The 15,807-nt window shown below is 47.0% G+C and overlaps 5 protein-coding genes across 5 annotated transcripts; 3 read left to right on the top strand and 2 right to left on the bottom strand.

The window, feature by feature from the left end:
- Positions 1–559: 559 nt before the first annotated feature.
- Positions 560–1,516, top strand: TRUGW13939_00498 (uncharacterized protein; the record flags this gene model as incomplete). The annotated part of the gene is made up of 1 exon (XM_035483705.1): positions 560–1,516. The coding sequence occupies one exon, from the start codon at positions 560–562 to the stop codon at positions 1,514–1,516; it is 957 nt and encodes a 318-aa protein (XP_035339598.1).
- Positions 1,517–2,279: 763 nt separating this feature from the next.
- TRUGW13939_00497 (uncharacterized protein) lies at positions 2,280–4,095 on the top strand (the record flags this gene model as incomplete). The annotated part of the gene is made up of 4 exons (XM_035483704.1): positions 2,280–2,322; positions 2,375–2,812; positions 2,860–2,996; positions 3,052–4,095. 4 exons carry the CDS (start codon positions 2,280–2,282, stop codon positions 4,093–4,095), a joined length of 1,662 nt encoding a protein of 553 aa, XP_035339597.1.
- Positions 4,096–4,330: 235 nt separating this feature from the next.
- On the bottom strand, positions 4,331–6,449 carry TRUGW13939_00496 (uncharacterized protein; the record flags this gene model as incomplete). Its single annotated transcript, XM_035483703.1, has 3 exons — positions 4,331–5,323; positions 5,377–5,858; positions 5,915–6,449. The coding sequence occupies 3 exons, from the start codon at positions 6,447–6,449 to the stop codon at positions 4,331–4,333; spliced, it is 2,010 nt and encodes a 669-aa protein (XP_035339596.1).
- Positions 6,450–7,465: 1,016 nt separating this feature from the next.
- On the bottom strand, positions 7,466–12,496 carry TRUGW13939_00495 (uncharacterized protein; the record flags this gene model as incomplete). The annotated part of the gene is made up of 7 exons (XM_035483702.1): positions 7,466–7,565; positions 7,623–7,861; positions 7,939–8,068; positions 8,123–8,251; positions 8,301–8,646; positions 8,697–11,485; positions 11,541–12,496. 7 exons carry the CDS (start codon positions 12,494–12,496, stop codon positions 7,466–7,468), a joined length of 4,689 nt encoding a protein of 1,562 aa, XP_035339595.1.
- Positions 12,497–13,646: 1,150 nt separating this feature from the next.
- TRUGW13939_00494 (uncharacterized protein) lies at positions 13,647–15,589 on the top strand (the record flags this gene model as incomplete). Its single annotated transcript, XM_035483701.1, has 5 exons — positions 13,647–13,650; positions 13,703–13,779; positions 13,829–14,369; positions 14,423–15,339; positions 15,557–15,589. The coding sequence occupies 5 exons, from the start codon at positions 13,647–13,649 to the stop codon at positions 15,587–15,589; spliced, it is 1,572 nt and encodes a 523-aa protein (XP_035339594.1).
- Between the last annotated feature and the right edge of the window lie 218 nt (positions 15,590–15,807).

Below are 15,807 nucleotides of genomic sequence, written 5' to 3'. Positions count from 1 at the left end.
GCTTGGCCCCGACAAGCATCCTCTGGTTGGACGTTTGATTCATGATTATTTCCCTCTCGTCGCCTCGTCGCAGTCATAAATACATCCGTCCCCTCCATCTGATCTCGCCACGTTGATCCGCTTCCAGCCTTCCACGCACCACCCCTCCTTTTTGCTGCCTGTGGTGTGACCTGTGTGTCTCGTTGAACTGCTGCTGCCTCGATCAGGGGTCGTATTCGCTCGTATAAGCGCCGCTGAAGTCCGAAGTCGCCAAATATCGCACCGGAGAAGGTGTACGTAGAGAAACTTGACCGAGTTGTCAACCACGGCAGGCGCGACAAGACAAGGTTCAAACAAACTTGTCAAACAAACCTCATTGACGCCTCCTTCGCTTTCACCTCGACGAGACAACGCCTTGTCTGCGTATTTTGTTTTTCATTAGAATCGCGCTGCAAGTTAGTTTCACCTCTTTGTTAATGCGACGCGCCCTACTAACTTTTTGCACAGCCTTGTTCAGCATCTCTTCGTCTCCTTTTTTCTCTCCAATCCCGAATCTAGCTGTACCGGCTTCCTGATCATCATGCATAAGCCATCCATCGCCGAGGCTGTACACAATGCCACTTTCCCACGACCGAAATCAAACGACCCTACGTCTTTTGAGGCCCATATTAAACGCAACCTGGTTCCCGAGGTCCGCATGGAAACCTCGATGTTCTACGGCTCTTTAGACTGCATTGAAGCACAATACCCTGGATTGGACTACTCGTATGGACCCCATCGGATGAGACTCGGCCGCTTCCCCTGGCATCGCAAACTGTTTCGCGTGTTCGATGATTTAGGCCTCACCAAGGCGGAGATTGCCTTCCTGTGTCGCTGGGAGGGCACCAAGTCTGCTCGCGAGCGATATGAGAAAGAAGAAGGCACCAAGGTTCGCGATACGACCGCCGATGGTGTTCGCCCGGCTACACCGTCACCTGGCCCGATTGCTCGATTCGCTTCAGATGAGGTGGCTCAACCATCTTCAACTAGGGCGTCTACAGTTAAAGAAGAAGCTATTGTCAAGGTGAACCCAATAATTACAGATCATCTTGAGGAAGAGAAGAAAGATGATGACGAGGAAGAAGAGGACGAGGAGGAAGAGGAAGCACGAAAGGAAAAGGAAGAGGAAGAGGATGAAGAGGAGGAAGAATCCAGCGACGAAGAAATGGAGAGCTATGGTCTACAACTTAACCAGCGTCTTTTGTATGCCACAGCTGCTCGTGAACGAGGCGCCAATGTTCCCATGGACGAGGACTGGGAACAATGGCTCAAGGAAGCTGTCGAACGAGGCAACTATTCAGACATGCTTGATGCGATCCGAACCGGTCAGCCGGTAGGAAATGCATCCTTGAACCCTTCTTCTCCCATACCCGCAAACAACACGGCCTTGCTAAGCCAATTGGCGATATCTGCCCGTCAGTCAGTCAGTATGGCCGTCGCGCAATCCAACCGATCGCTACAACACGCATCTAGCAGTGCATCCAGCACTGCACGGTGATGCCCGGAGATTTGACGAGCCCCAAATCTCCCCATATAACAACTACTATTAACCCCTAGTGTGGAGCGTGTCTTTGCTGCTCCCACGATTTGCATCTGTGGCGCTTTCTTTCTCGCTTTCTTTTATTCCCTTCGTACAGAGGATCGGTGACTACCCGGCGTTATCATGGTGCATATTTTTTGCAGACATTTCTTTCTTATTCTCGGCCGCAATCTGCTCTCTCCCATTCCTTGACTATAGATCAGTCCATTCCTCGCTCGTTTGTTTTCGTCCTTTTTCTTGTTGAAATACCCTTGCGATTCCCATGGATGCCACTAGTTGGTACCAATTTACTTACTCTTCCATACTCAATTGCAGGCATATTGGGTTCTTTCCAGGTTCTTTAGGTATTTTTAAAACCGAGTGTTTTGTTAGAAATCGAATAAATTACTTGCTATTGTAACCTTCTTTTTGTTTGCTGTCTACACTCGATCAATTAATATTGGCAGCTAGCTATACGTACGTAGTAACTAGTAGCTCCACCGGGAACAACTGGGGCTTTCTTCCCCGCAGGAGCTCTGCCGCGCTTTTGCCTCAGCCATCAATCACCATTGATATCGATATCGACTCAGCAACCTGGATGTGTCATTATGCACTGCCCCAATTGACATTAAAACATTTTAAGCAAGAATATGCGTTGACCGATTCATTACACTAGTAATGTGATGATCGGTGTGGATATGAGGCTACTTCTATCGCTGTCACCCCCCAACCGCTCTCCACCATGATCAAAGCTATCTTTTATAGCAAGTTTGATACCCAGGAAGGTTAGAACGTCTGTAAACCTGAATATGTTCCACTGCTGACGATCGATAATAGGCCCCAAAGTAGTCCATCAGGTCCCCGATGGCGCAATTGTGCCCTCGTCGACGGCAGCAGCAGCCGCACAGCAGACACTCCTCTTCACATTCTCTGACATTTCCTTCTTTGTCATTCCGCGACAGGAGCTATGCGGAAATCTGCTGCAAGTATGCATCGGTGGGTATCGGATTCTAGGTTATCCGATCTGCATGAAGTCTCCGTGCTATGACCGCAATGAATTCATCTTTAATTTCTGCCTGGTCGTAGCAGAAGATGAAGACTTTAGCAAGTACACGAGTATTGTGCAGAAGCTCGCCGATTTGATGCACGGCTTGGAGGAGCAAAGCGGGTTTCTGAGCCGTGACCATTCAAAGAGTGGTCAGGGTAAGTTGTACAGTTTGTGTGAAACTCTGATGGAAGACCTCAATAATTATAGCGAGTGCATGATCCCGATAGGTATGTTTTCATGAGCTGAAACCCTCATAGTAGACTAACAAATTTAGACGAGCTGAATACTCTCAACTTCAAGCTCTTTCCCGTCTATCCTGCTCCTTCGCATGTGAAAGCATACGATGTGCCACTCTTTACTGTGCGATTCGAGACCTTTATGGACGAGAATTGGGATCTTACGCTACAAAAGGTAGGGTCACTCCCGGAAACCATTTACAAGGCTCTGACTGACATGCTGCGTACAGATTATCCCATACATAAACGGAGTAAACAGCGTCCGGATCATTTCTATTCTCGCCGACGTTGAGCTGTCCCTAGCCTACAAAGCAATTCGGCATTTACTCTATTACGGGTGCGTCTTTTTGCTTGACATCTTTTCCTTCTCGGCTATCTATGCACCTACCGCCCAATTCAGTTCCACCATCGCCTGTGACGAAGGAATGCAGCAAGAGTGTGCCCGCTACACCAACATGCGGTTTGCACCGACACAGTCCAAACTGGCGCCCGCACCACCTGGAACATCTAGTTCGCGAGCCGACCTAAGTAGTTCTCACGGCGGTGGACTGTGGGCATTGGACACCGAAGATATCTGGCCGCTTGTCGGGGACCCCGAACCCCAAACCAGCAGCAGCAACGACGGCGAGGATACAGAACCAGCACGACGCAAATGTCTCGACGGAGTCGGTATCGTCGAACTATACGCGAGTCTGAAACAGGGTCAAAGCGTCAAACAGTGGTACGCAGCAAATGCCCGGCAGCTGGTCAATGTCGATGTTCGCCGCTTCATCACCTTTGGCATTATCAAAGGGTTTTTATATCGTGTGCACAAGTACGCCTACGGTCCTCGACCTGAAGCATTCAAGTCGCTCCATTTCAAAACCCCGACCACGTCACTCAAGGGCGGCATAGCCCCTTCAACGATACCTGATAGCCCAGATGGCGGTCTTCTGAGCAACGAAAACTCGATTCAACTCGCCGATTCTCTGGGTCCGAGTGAGAGCGAGCTGAGCGCTGTGTCGACTTCATTTCGAAGCACTAATAATAACAATATCAGCATGAGCAACAACAGCAACAATAATAATAACAGTACCCCTATCCGACCCGAATCCACCGCGGCCACATCGTACGAGGAAGATGAAGAAAGCGAGGCAATCGACAAATCGCTGGAAAAATATCTCGATGGACAGCACTGTTTCGATGAGATTTGTACGGAGTTGGAGATTGGCGAGCGAGACTTGTCGGCGCGGTTGAAGAAGGTTCCTTGGCCTGTACATATTATAAATCGATGATTTATGGATGCTTGATGATCGGTGTTTTCCCCAATCGATTGATATCTCGGCGTTCTCGCTTATTGAAAAATTGTGAAGAGATTTAATATATTATTGATACGTCTAGACGCCAAACCTATCCATTTACCAACGCCCAAAGCCTCCTCCCCACACATAAATATCTAAATTATATACACTTCGAGAGAAGAAGACACATAAAAAGAAAAGAAGTCATTCGTAGTTCCAAGTATGCCAACTACTCCTGTTCCTCGTCCCATCCTTCCAACTCAGCCTTCTCGTATTCTGCCATGGTGACAGTATCAAAGATACTTTCATCCCTTGACGGCACAGTCGTTTTGCTATCCTTAAAGACCGGCCCGATACAGTCCCGCCAACGCTTACGACGATCCATTAATGTACGCGCCATATCACCAATGCCCGGGCGCCCAACTCCAGCAGCGCTGACAACGTGGCTGCCACCACCGGCACCGCCAGGACGGTGTTTTGCTTGCGAGCCTTTTTTGCTTTTGCCTAGAGTGCGAGTCCGCTTGAGATAGGCTTGTTGGACCTGAGAGTCCAAGTCGTCGTGGATCGTGCTGTACTCCTGGTACGCCATGCGTTCCTTGGCGATTTCCATCAGACGCGTTTTGCGTGCTCCGTTTATTAACATTTGCTTTTTCAGCTCGCCTTGGAGTAGTCGCAGACGCTGGGCGATGTCGTCGTCGTAGTGGGCGTCGAAATCTGGGTTGTCTTCGGGCCCAAAGAAGCCAACGTAGCGGAGCTCTGCTTTCAATCTCTCATCCAGCTGTGCGTGTTCCAATTTCGCGGCAGGTACTTTGAAATTGTTGGGTGATGCGTCTGGGAATGAAGTCGCTGCTGGTAGTGGTTTGTTCTCGGATTCGCCATTGAGAGGTTGATGGTCCAAGTCCATGAATGAGTCTCCTAGCAGACTGTTCATCGAAGTGTCGCCGTTAGTGGTTCCATTGTTATTGCTGTTTTCCTCAGTTTCAGTGCGGTGTTCATAGCGGAGAAGTGAATATAAACGGCTGACAAGCGGTCCAACGGACACTTTATCAGTCTCGGCGTTTTCGTCTGTCAATTGCTCAATGCTACCACGGCCTTGATTCAGTGGCAGGCGGTCCCGATCATTCGAATTATCTATGCTCATTGCACCATCCTCTTCTGCCCATACCTCGCTGTAATGCTTCTTCGCACGCCGTGGCATCACAAATGGTGTCGTGCGGTCTCCCTGAGAAATAGTCAGCAAAGATGATGTGTATTAACAAGGACGGCAAACTTTACCTTTTCCTTTAAAAAGGCAATATCTTCCTCCGTCAAGGGTCGCACAAACGGCTCAACCCAGGTAAGAAATGTATTGGCATTAACCTGACTTGTCGGCTTCGCATTACTGAAATCCTTATCAGGAGCGACTCCTGCCATCATATGACTGAGGTCACTGGGAGGGAAATGTGCCACGCTAAAGATTTCCCTCTTTTCGTCATCAGTCGTCTCCGAAGTGACATCGCGGATATGATAAACTGTCGGGTCATCGAACTTGAGTGGATTCGGTCCAAATACTTGAAATTGAGGGACAAGTTGTGCTGGCTCCGGCTGACGCGAGTCATCGCTGTCCTCCGATGAGGGCGAATCTGCTGCTTCTGCTTCTGCTTTCAGGGGAGGAGACGCTAGTGAGGGAGGAGAGAGCGATGATGAGCTGCCAGTGGCAGCATTTCGAGATTTTTTGGACGACGGAGAGGTGGCTTCGAGACTTCTTTTACGGACGCCTGCAAGTAAGATGTCAGAATGTAACTCTCAGCATTTCGATATACCATATACGAACCTAGTTCTCCGCCGTCTTGCCGAGTTACCTCATGTGAGCCAACGGCAAGAGGGCGATCTTCCTTTGAAGGCCGTTCTTTTCGCTTTTTGAGCTTTCCTCCTTTCAAGGCACGACTAGGTTCATCTTCATCGTCGGCCTCTCGTTTCATCTTCCTATCCTCGGTATCCCTTTCCATTTCCTGTTCACGCGAATCTTCGACAACGTCCTTTTTTCGTTGTGAGAGCTCACGCATGGCTGCGTTGCAAATATCGCCTCGAGCGTCGGCTAGCTGACTCAATGTTTTGAGCTGGTCGCTCAACTGTTCCAAACTCCTGACGTCTGGAATACTGCCACTTCCGCCTACCTGGTCTAGGATGTCGACGTACTGAACTGAGGTTTGTGAAAACAGTTTCCCTAAATCATTTTCAAGGTATCCAGAAACAGCAGAGGCGCCTGTGGTTGTACTCGCACTATGGCCGGAACTGGGTGTCGTATTGCGACTTCGCGATTGCCGCGCGTCGCGACCTTTGGTCTTGCTTTTGTTTGCGAGGGGCATGGTTTTTGTTTTTGGTTTCTTATCAAAATGGCGGGATATATGAAGCGGTTCACATGGAATCTGAACAATAGGTCGGAACAAAGAACGATTCAGCGACGAGAGAGAAGTGAGTAGGTGGCGATTTCCGTCCGGCAGATCAATCACTAGGGAGCATCTTTTGTTGGTAGAGAGACAGCACAGCGGTGTCGGTCGGTGAATAGGCGCAAAAATAAAGGATGACAATCAAAAACCGACGATTTCAAGCATAGAGCGACAAGTCATGAACTGGTGAGAAGAATGCCGACGCGAAAGTGATGATGGGATGTCGTTGCGTAAGCGCGTTGTCGGGCCAGTCACGTGCAAAACAGCCGCATCTTCCCCGCGAACTTTGGCCCAGAATGGGAAAGCGCCTTGGCGGAATCGGCGCTAAGGGCGAGGCTTATCGTTCTGTTACTATTATTGAACATCTGTGATAAAACTTTGAATACTATTACTATGGCTGTTTTAGTCGTTGAATTTGCGGTATAAAAGTCTCTAGGAAGAATATTACACGAAAATACGACATCAGACTTGTCCTGGTCAGTGGAAAAGAGCACCTGATCTACGGAACCATATTTTATCAACATTGAAGATTGAATGAGAATCGTCATTTTTGCGACACAACAAGAACCGGTCTATTATGCTATCAAAAACAAAATGTCTCGGAGAGTAGTAGACATGTAATTTGTAGGTGGCGTTATTGTTTACGATTGTGCGCTCATTCCACATCTAGATTCAGGAGTCCCATGTGCGCTGCCTAGAGCATATACAGACTTCCGCTGCTGTCAATGCCGATCATTCGATCAGGGAGATAGAAATGGCGCACCATTATAAACAGATGATAAATTCTATGTACATTCAAAATCCATCCTGACCTTATACTTTAAAATCCATTGATCAGTGTCCACTTCTTCCTAGACTCCGACTTGTATGAATCGATGTATATGTCGAACCTAGATTACTCTATATAAAGAACATTCATAGAAGCCTCATTACTTCTACAATACCTTGGAGTCTTTGAGTGAATTCTGGATGACTTTTTGTTTGACGTCGTCAAAGACGAGACGAATGTTCGTGCTGTCAGTAGCTTGAGTGACACTTGAAGAAGATTTAGCTTGTGACGCTAACCAAATTTGAAGGTAAAAGAGCACTCACTGAGCGTAAAGATTAAGCTGTGCACGATTGACTATGTTGAATCGCCAAAGAAAGTACTCGGTAGCAGCATTTACGTTAGTTCCACCGCTAAAATCACCAAAGTAATCTCCAAGCGGAGAGTAAGGTATTTTCTTTCTGAACAAATCGACTTTGTTCAGGAACAAGATGATGCAAGTTCTCATAAACCATCTGGAATTGACCACTGAATCGAACAGGAGCAGGCTTTCCATCATTCGGTTCTAGCGAACAACATTATTAGTTGTTTTTCCCATATAATTGACGTCTAGAACATTCTGATGCAAATTCTGTAACATACCTGTTCATTTTCTTCCAATAAGAATTGATCATATTCGCTCAGTGCCACACAGAATGCAATTGCAGTCACATTTTCGAAACAGTGTATCCATTTCTTCCTTTCGCTTCGCATTCCACCAACATCAAACATGCTGTAGGAGGTTAGCTATTGAAAGTAAAAGCAGTGCTTTCGAAGTTGGCCTTACTGGATGCCCAAATTCCCTATACGTATTCGCGACTCATATATACCAGTTGTTACAATTCTGGCCCTCAGGACATCGTCTACGGTAGGAATGTAGTTACCGGCGGATATCCGTTTGACTTGATCGAAAAAACTGATATCCTGTTAGCAAAGAATATCTCCATGTACTCGGTGTCACATACTAAGTTGCAGGATCCATGAGATAAAATTCTTTCTGGCGTTCCATGACTTTAGGGATAACTTCATCTTTCCATAAAGAAGATATGGCATCTCCAACTTTCGTATCAAGAAGCGTTTTCGGACTGGGTTCAAGTCTGTATTCCAGAAGGAAGCTTGAGTATTCTTGGTTTTCTTGTGTCGTTGGTTTTAAGTCAAAGGAATACATGGCCTCTATCAACGCTTGAATCGAATCAATGAGATTCTTGAAAACGGTAAATCGATATAGAGTTAACTCTTCTTCTGTGTATGAATTCTGATGTAGGACTTTCATCTGCTTCACAATGGTGGATTTTCCGCTCTCTGATGTGCCTTTAAATAGTCAGTAAAAATATGAGTCAAATGGAGAACGCTAGGCATACCTAGGAGCAACATTTTGCATTCTGCAAAATTTGCGTTTTCCTGTTTAATCTGTCTGACTCTCTTCAACTCCGGCGAGTCAGGATTACCGGCTTCCTTTCCGAGCAACAACATGACCACTTGCCCATTCCCACTCTCAATTGCCCATGAAAGTGGTGTTTTGCCGGTATTGTCCTTGAACTCGAAATTGGCATTTTTGCTAAGCAGCAGCTCCACCACAGCGTCATGCCCATTCTTGGCCGCCCATAGGAGCGGGCTCTGGCCAGAGCTGTCTTGAAACTCGATCTCGGCGCCTTTCTCAAGTAGCAATTTCACCACTAAGTCGTACCCATTCATGGCTGCCCATATCAATGGTGTTCGGTCAAGTTGATCTTTGACCTCTAAGGCAGCACCTTTCTCCAGCAGTAATCCAACAACGGCTTTATGCCCATCTCTTGCGGCTCGTAAGAGCGGATTCTGAGTAGTGATATCCTTATACTCAAATTGAGCACCATTTTCAAGAAGCAATTTCACCACGGTTGCATGACCATTCCCAGCTGCCCATAATAATGGCGTTCGATCTGAAATGTCCTTTGATTCAATGTCTGCGCCCTCTTGAAGCAGTAATTTAACCACTGTTTCATGTCCATTCCCTGCTGCATATGATAATGGCGTTCGATCTGAATCGTCCTTTTCTTCAAAGTCAGCACCCTTCTCGAGCAACAACTTCACCACAGCATCATGCTTCTTCTTTGCAGCTTCAAACATCAGCGTCTTGCTAATATTATCCTCTGAGTCAATCTTTGTTTCTTTGTTGAGCAACAAATTAACCACAGTATCATGTCCGTTCACCAGTGCGTAAGACAGCGGTGTGCCTCCAATTTCGTCCATCGTGTCGACTCGCGCTCCAGACTTGAGCAACAGCTTGACGGCAGCGACATGTCCATTCCATGCTGCGTATGATAGCGGTGTTCGGCCATACCTGTCTGTTGAGTCGACCTCAGCCCCCTTGCGAAACGACATGATTCTCTTCAAAGAGCTTCTGCCGGCCTTGAGCAATAATTTCACAATAGCGTAAGACCCATTTTCTGCAGCCCATGACAGGACCGATCGTCCGTATGTACTATCTCTAGAGTTCAGGTCAATACCGCCCCGATGAAGTTTCTGTTTCACTAGTGCAGTTAATCCAAAGTAAGATGCGATCATAAGATCGTTGAAATTCTCCGGAAATTCTGTGTTTGTGCTCGTCCAATAAATCCTCAACCAAGTCAGGCAACGATTTGATTTTGCGTCACATAATTTTAGGATAAGGTCTGTCGTTATATCATTTTCACCATCTGAATCCTGAAGATGAGCCGCCCAATATTTGGCAGAATAGTCAAGAAAGACGTGACTATCAGTATACTGGCTCGACATCCCGTCTTTCTTCACGGGATGAGACTCATATTCTGCGAAAAGCAGGCGCTGGATACAAATTTCAGCAAGAATTCCATGTGAAACCTGCAGCCGCAACGACTCTTTCCACTCAAGACCGTCATGTTTGATGTGCTGTGGGGGAACTGTAAAGGCAATTTGAACTAAAAATTCCTTTGAAGTTTGGTGGAGTAGATATATCCTCGAGTCATTGACTGTGACGAAGAGGCCGCAGAGGTCGCGCACGTTTTCACGGAAACGATCTTCAGGTAAGAGATCAACGTCAGTATATGACTTATGATATTTCCTAAGGGCTAACGCTAGGTTCATCTCCTTCAGAGTTAAGGGACGTTCTGCTGCAACAACAATATGGAGCAGTTTCTTGGCCTCTGCAAAATTTCGGCTCTTGCATAAAATCCTGTCATATGCCTCATCGATAGTTTTCGGGAGGTTGTGTGTCGTTTTAACTATTCCATATTTATCGATATTGGGGTCGCTCTCGATCAGGTCCAGCGTAAGGTGAACCCACAAGTATGTTCTATTTGGAACACGCATAAGCCCTTCGAACAAAAGGCCTTCTTCCTCAGCTGTAAGCTTCAGCTTTGCTCCAATTCCCCGAACTCTTGCCTTGATGAAAATGTCGATCTCTTTGGAAATCTTCTCCATCTCAGTATCATTTTCGCCACTTAAATGGATAATGGGCATTCCAGGGATCTCTAACGGCTGGAAGCCCCGCCGAATTCCTCCGTAGGGCCTGCTAGTCAGGAGAAATTTTAAATTAAAATTTGTCTGAGTACCGTATAGTTTGCACAGTGCCTGGACAAGTTGAGACCTGCCTTTATCTTCACACTCATCAATTGCGTCAAGAATACAAACAATTTCACCAGCGTTCGGATCTTCAGCAATGCTGAGAAGAATATCCCAGAGCTCGCTAAAGGAGCGGTCGAACTTCTCCCCACTAATTTCAAACCGTTCGAGAATCCGTTCGGAGAGTAGGCTTCGTTTCTGTATGAACAATTGATGGAGGATGCAGCACAAAGCACCAATAACACCTCTCTGATCCTCAAAGTCATCCTTGAAGAAAAAATAACACGTTGCTCTTGACGCTGTGGTCAGAAGGACAGAGTCAACCAAGTATTTTGCCAATACCGACTTTCCACATCCAGGATCTGCGGATACCCAAAGCAGTCGGGAGTTCTTGGCCTGTTGCCAATCTAGGAAGAGTTCATGTTCTGTAAACCATTCACAAGTCCCTTGAATCCGGTCTGGGTTTCGATCTTTTCGGTCTCGATATGGAGTGGTATTGAGTAGCTTGAGGATTTCTATCCTTTTTTCTCTCAATGCCGTCTCTCCGAAATCTTGTTGTCTCGCCTGCTGTAATAGCTCCCAGGGCAAAGAACTGGATATATGATCAGCTGGATGCCGACCACCCATCTGGTTTTTGACACACATACCTTTTCGGATCCATTGGCACATGAAAAAAAAGTTCTCTCGCATAGGCTGCAGCCACTGCAGCTGCATAACCATGCCAGTGATCATTCTTATGCGAGTCGCAATAGTCTGAGATCCCACGAACCACCATGCAAGGAAAATCAGCCATGGCGCCTGCTGCCTCCATCTCAAAACACAATAGGCCATCGTGAGCCAATTGGTCTCGTAATATCGCGTTTTTTAGGACTAGTTCACCAGAGGCGATTATCCCTCTATGAACAACAACATGTGACCGATCGTCTTCGTCTCCGTGAGTAGTTCGCTGAATTCGCTGCGAAGGATCACATCCACATTCGTCACAGGACACTCCAGGTCGTAGGTGCAGATACTCCGGCCTATATAGATTGTCCTCCCCTGGACCGGGGTATTTATACCTTCGGAGGCCTTGAATGCTAGTATCGATCCTCTTAACATTCCTACCAATAGGGTCCTCATGCGCCCTGGCCCGTTTGACTGCCAGATCCTGCGCAGCATTGAGAAGGACTACTGGTGGCGGAGCAAGAGAACCGATGCGCTCAAAGTTCCCATGTTTGGCCTTTCCACGATCATATTGCACTGCACCGGAGTGTCCACCTACAGGTTTGCTTACGACAACATCTCCCAAGCAGATGATGCCGCTATCGGTCTTCGTAGGCACACCCCCTCCGATGCCTACCAATAGGCCGAATCTTAGATTTTGGAATGTCATTCGCATCTGAGTGACAACTACAGCCGCCGAACTATTGCCTGCCTGGTGCAGCCCGGCAATGACGATATTATGCCCGGCAATACTGCCGAGATTGTACACATTGTGATCGCCTGGAGACTGTGGAAGACGCCCATGTTCTTCATCTAGCATCTCCAATGCCGCGATTTGCTCGACCTCCAATGGACAGATCCAACCGACAGTGTAGTCATCATGGGCCAACTTCTTTGGCATTGTGGGGAGGCAGTCGACATATGTGCTTCACTTCCCGGGCGTCGATCAATGCAATGGAACAGAAAACTATCGATACACGTACACAAAACAAAGAAAATCTAGAGCTAAGACGAGATAGTAGTAAAGCAACAAGTCGCGATGCGGGGTAGTCTGACAGGTGCATGAGGCTGTAGACTAGCCTCAGGCATAAACCGTTCACCTCATGTTTTCCCTCGGTTTGTGCCTGGAAATTAGTTTTTCCAAGATAATTGCTGACACCATTGAAAAATAATCTCAGAGGAATAGGAATGACCAAGTCGGTAGAGTGACAGATAATAGAATAGAATAGTTTTCATCTCACATTTCGTAGCTCCTCCCTGCCAAGACTTTCGCTCACGTGATTCAACTCTGCGTGGACTTGTAGGATATATAAAAATCGTAATTCATAACAAAATGGATCTTGCGTTACCTATTGATCTTGAAGATACTCCGATGGTGGGAGTCTGGTATCACTCCATGTCAAAACGGACTTTAGAGTCGCGATTTACAGTCGGCGCAAAACACCAGATATTGAATGTTTCTGTACTTCGCTCAAGTTATATACGTAAACATGGACTCGATATCATATCCAGAACAATGCTAGTAAGCCCAGCGTAAAGCAAGACAGTAAAAGATCAATTGATACGAATTCATGGTAATATCTTTTCCTCTTGCGAGATACTTGTTCTAACGATTTAGGATTATCTTGACGTCACCCACCAGCACGGCTCAACAACATCAATATAGAGCCTGTCGAATGCATAAGATCATTTCAACCACATTTACATATCATGTAGTACTCTCTTGCCCGTTATCAGCTAAATTGTATCCATTAGCCCGTTTGCCAAAACGAACGCAAATGTTTTGTGTGTGTGTATGTGTGGGTGTTCAACATTCCTAATTCCGCAAACATGGTGTTTACTACCAATCGCACATTCTTTGCCATTTTCGGCCACTTCCGGAATGGTAACAAATCTCCGGGTGTATTATGAACGTCCAGAACTTTTTCCCTCGTCTAAGATAATTTTGTTTTGTCTTTCCCCCCCGATACTCTGTTCAAACTCGCCTGTTCACTGAGAGATGCCCATTTCCCGTTAACAACTGGGCTGTATGCCGACGAATTGATTGCGCCATGGGTATGATTGATCAAAAATTGTGAGGCTTACTAGGATTAACTGTGCTATGTAGCTGCGCAAACGATTACTACAGCAGTCACCCTATTCGCAGCGCCAAGCACGTTGAACTGCGGCACGTCGTATAGCAATGTATGAACTAGAGACCTTATTTTAGGAACAGAAGCTCACAGTTATCTAGGAAAGTCTCGCATTTCAATATGCCATCGATGGCAAAATACGAACTCTCTCCGACAACAACGCCCCAGCTGAGGATTCATACCGAGGACTACTATTCGTTCCAACTCTCGAAGCGATGGACACCTGCAACAACATAACAGCGCCATATATCCCTCAAAATGTGACACGGCGCATCGATCTGCCAGAATACGACCACGACATCATCGGTCTCGCTCCCTGGGTGAACAGGGACTGCACACAGGCATATCTCGCCGCGTCAAGACGGGAGAATGCGCGGGCAGTCATCTTCTACCAACCAAACAGCCGTGACACGAGCAAACCCCCCTCGAGCAACAGTGGGGTGTGGAATCTGGGCGATAGTGATTACTGGAAAAAGGATAACGACTTCCCCGTTTATGCCATCCCAGGCCCTTCGGGTTCGAGGCTTATGCATCAGTTATCGGAGTACTCGCGACAATCGACTGACAATAGCAGTCTCGAGTCTTCTCCGGAAACAGCGTACTCGGTTCGATGTGCGAGATTATATACGCTTTTCAATTTTGGTAAGCCGGGATCTCTCTTTTTTTCAATCGCGTAAGACTGATCGGAGATCTAGAAGCGGATGCCCTCTCGTCGGTGCCGGGCATCTGGGTCTTTATCCTCGCCATCCTGGGCGCACTCGTGTTTGTGATGCTTCTCGCATATGTGATAACGCAGCACGTGCAGAAAAAGCGACGAGTAAACTTGCAGCAAAGACTTGTGGCGGGGGAAATCGACTTGGAACATTTGGGCATCAAGCGCCTTGTTGTTCCTCCCCATTTGCTTTCGCAGCTGCCTGTGTATGTCTATCCGGATAACACAGCAGAATCGCCTATAGACCCGGACTCCAAGACGCCTGCTTCCGAAGAAAAGGAGTCTCCTCAGGAACCCAATTCAAAGAGTGAAGAAAATGAAGAATTGAAAACGCAAGCTCCTCAGCAGCTCCATAAAAACGACAACCACCACCAGCAACAAGTCCAACAACAACAGCAAGAAAACTACGACGAAAGCATCTCCGCCATCCTCGAAGAAGTAACACCACCTCCACGCATACGAAACAGATACCGCCTGACATTTTCGCAGCTAACATGCGCCATCTGCCTCGACGACTTTGTACCTGGCTCGTCACTTGTACGCGAGCTTCCGTGCACTCACATCTTCCATCCGGAATGCGTGGATGCATTTCTCATGCGCGATGGGAGCACCTGTCCCGTGTGCAAGCACAATGTTCTGCCGTCGTCGTTTATATCTGAGCAAGTAACCAACTTTATGGTGCGGCGCGAGCAGCGGATGCGGAGATTGCATAGTCATCATGACCGCGAGATGGAGTTGCAGGGGTTGTACCTTAGCTTTTTTGAGAGAGTGCAGGCTCGAGTGAGGGGGTTGGTTGACAGGGCTAGAGGTCGTTCGTCGCCTTCTTCTTCCTCTTCGGATGAGCAACAGCAACAACAACAACAACAGCAGTCTGATAACTCCGAAGAGGATCATGACCCGGTTCGAAGAGAGATGATGCAGATGAGAGCCATGGCAATACTTGGAGCGCCTGTCAACAACTCTTCTCCCCAACAACAAACGCACTTGACAACAGAGTCCTCTTTATCGTCTTTTTCCTCATCAGCACCGTCATCTTCATCATCATCATCGTCATCTTCTTTGTCCTCCTCTTCTTTCGCCCAATCTTCACCGAATCTGCCATGACGTAAGTTTTTAGTTCTCTTCAAGTTGTTTTGGTGAAGCCAACTAAATGAGGTTATAGATCTTTGACTGCATTTCTGTTCCTTTTCATATATACCTTGCCTTCAACGTTGTTAATTTTGAATAAATTTTGGGAGGTTTTTTTTAGGGTCTTCTGCATGTTGTATAGAATCAATGCATCAGATAAATGGAAATACCCTGGGATGCGGCGCGTTTATTTTTCATGATTTTGTTGTTTGCTTCAATTTAATTATAAACACCAAGTTA

Source organism: Talaromyces rugulosus, chromosome I (genome assembly GCF_013368755.1).
Source record: "Talaromyces rugulosus chromosome I, complete sequence".
Lineage (NCBI taxonomy): Eukaryota > Fungi > Ascomycota > Eurotiomycetes > Eurotiales > Trichocomaceae > Talaromyces > Talaromyces rugulosus.
This window is presented reverse-complemented; position numbering and strand designations above follow the sequence as displayed.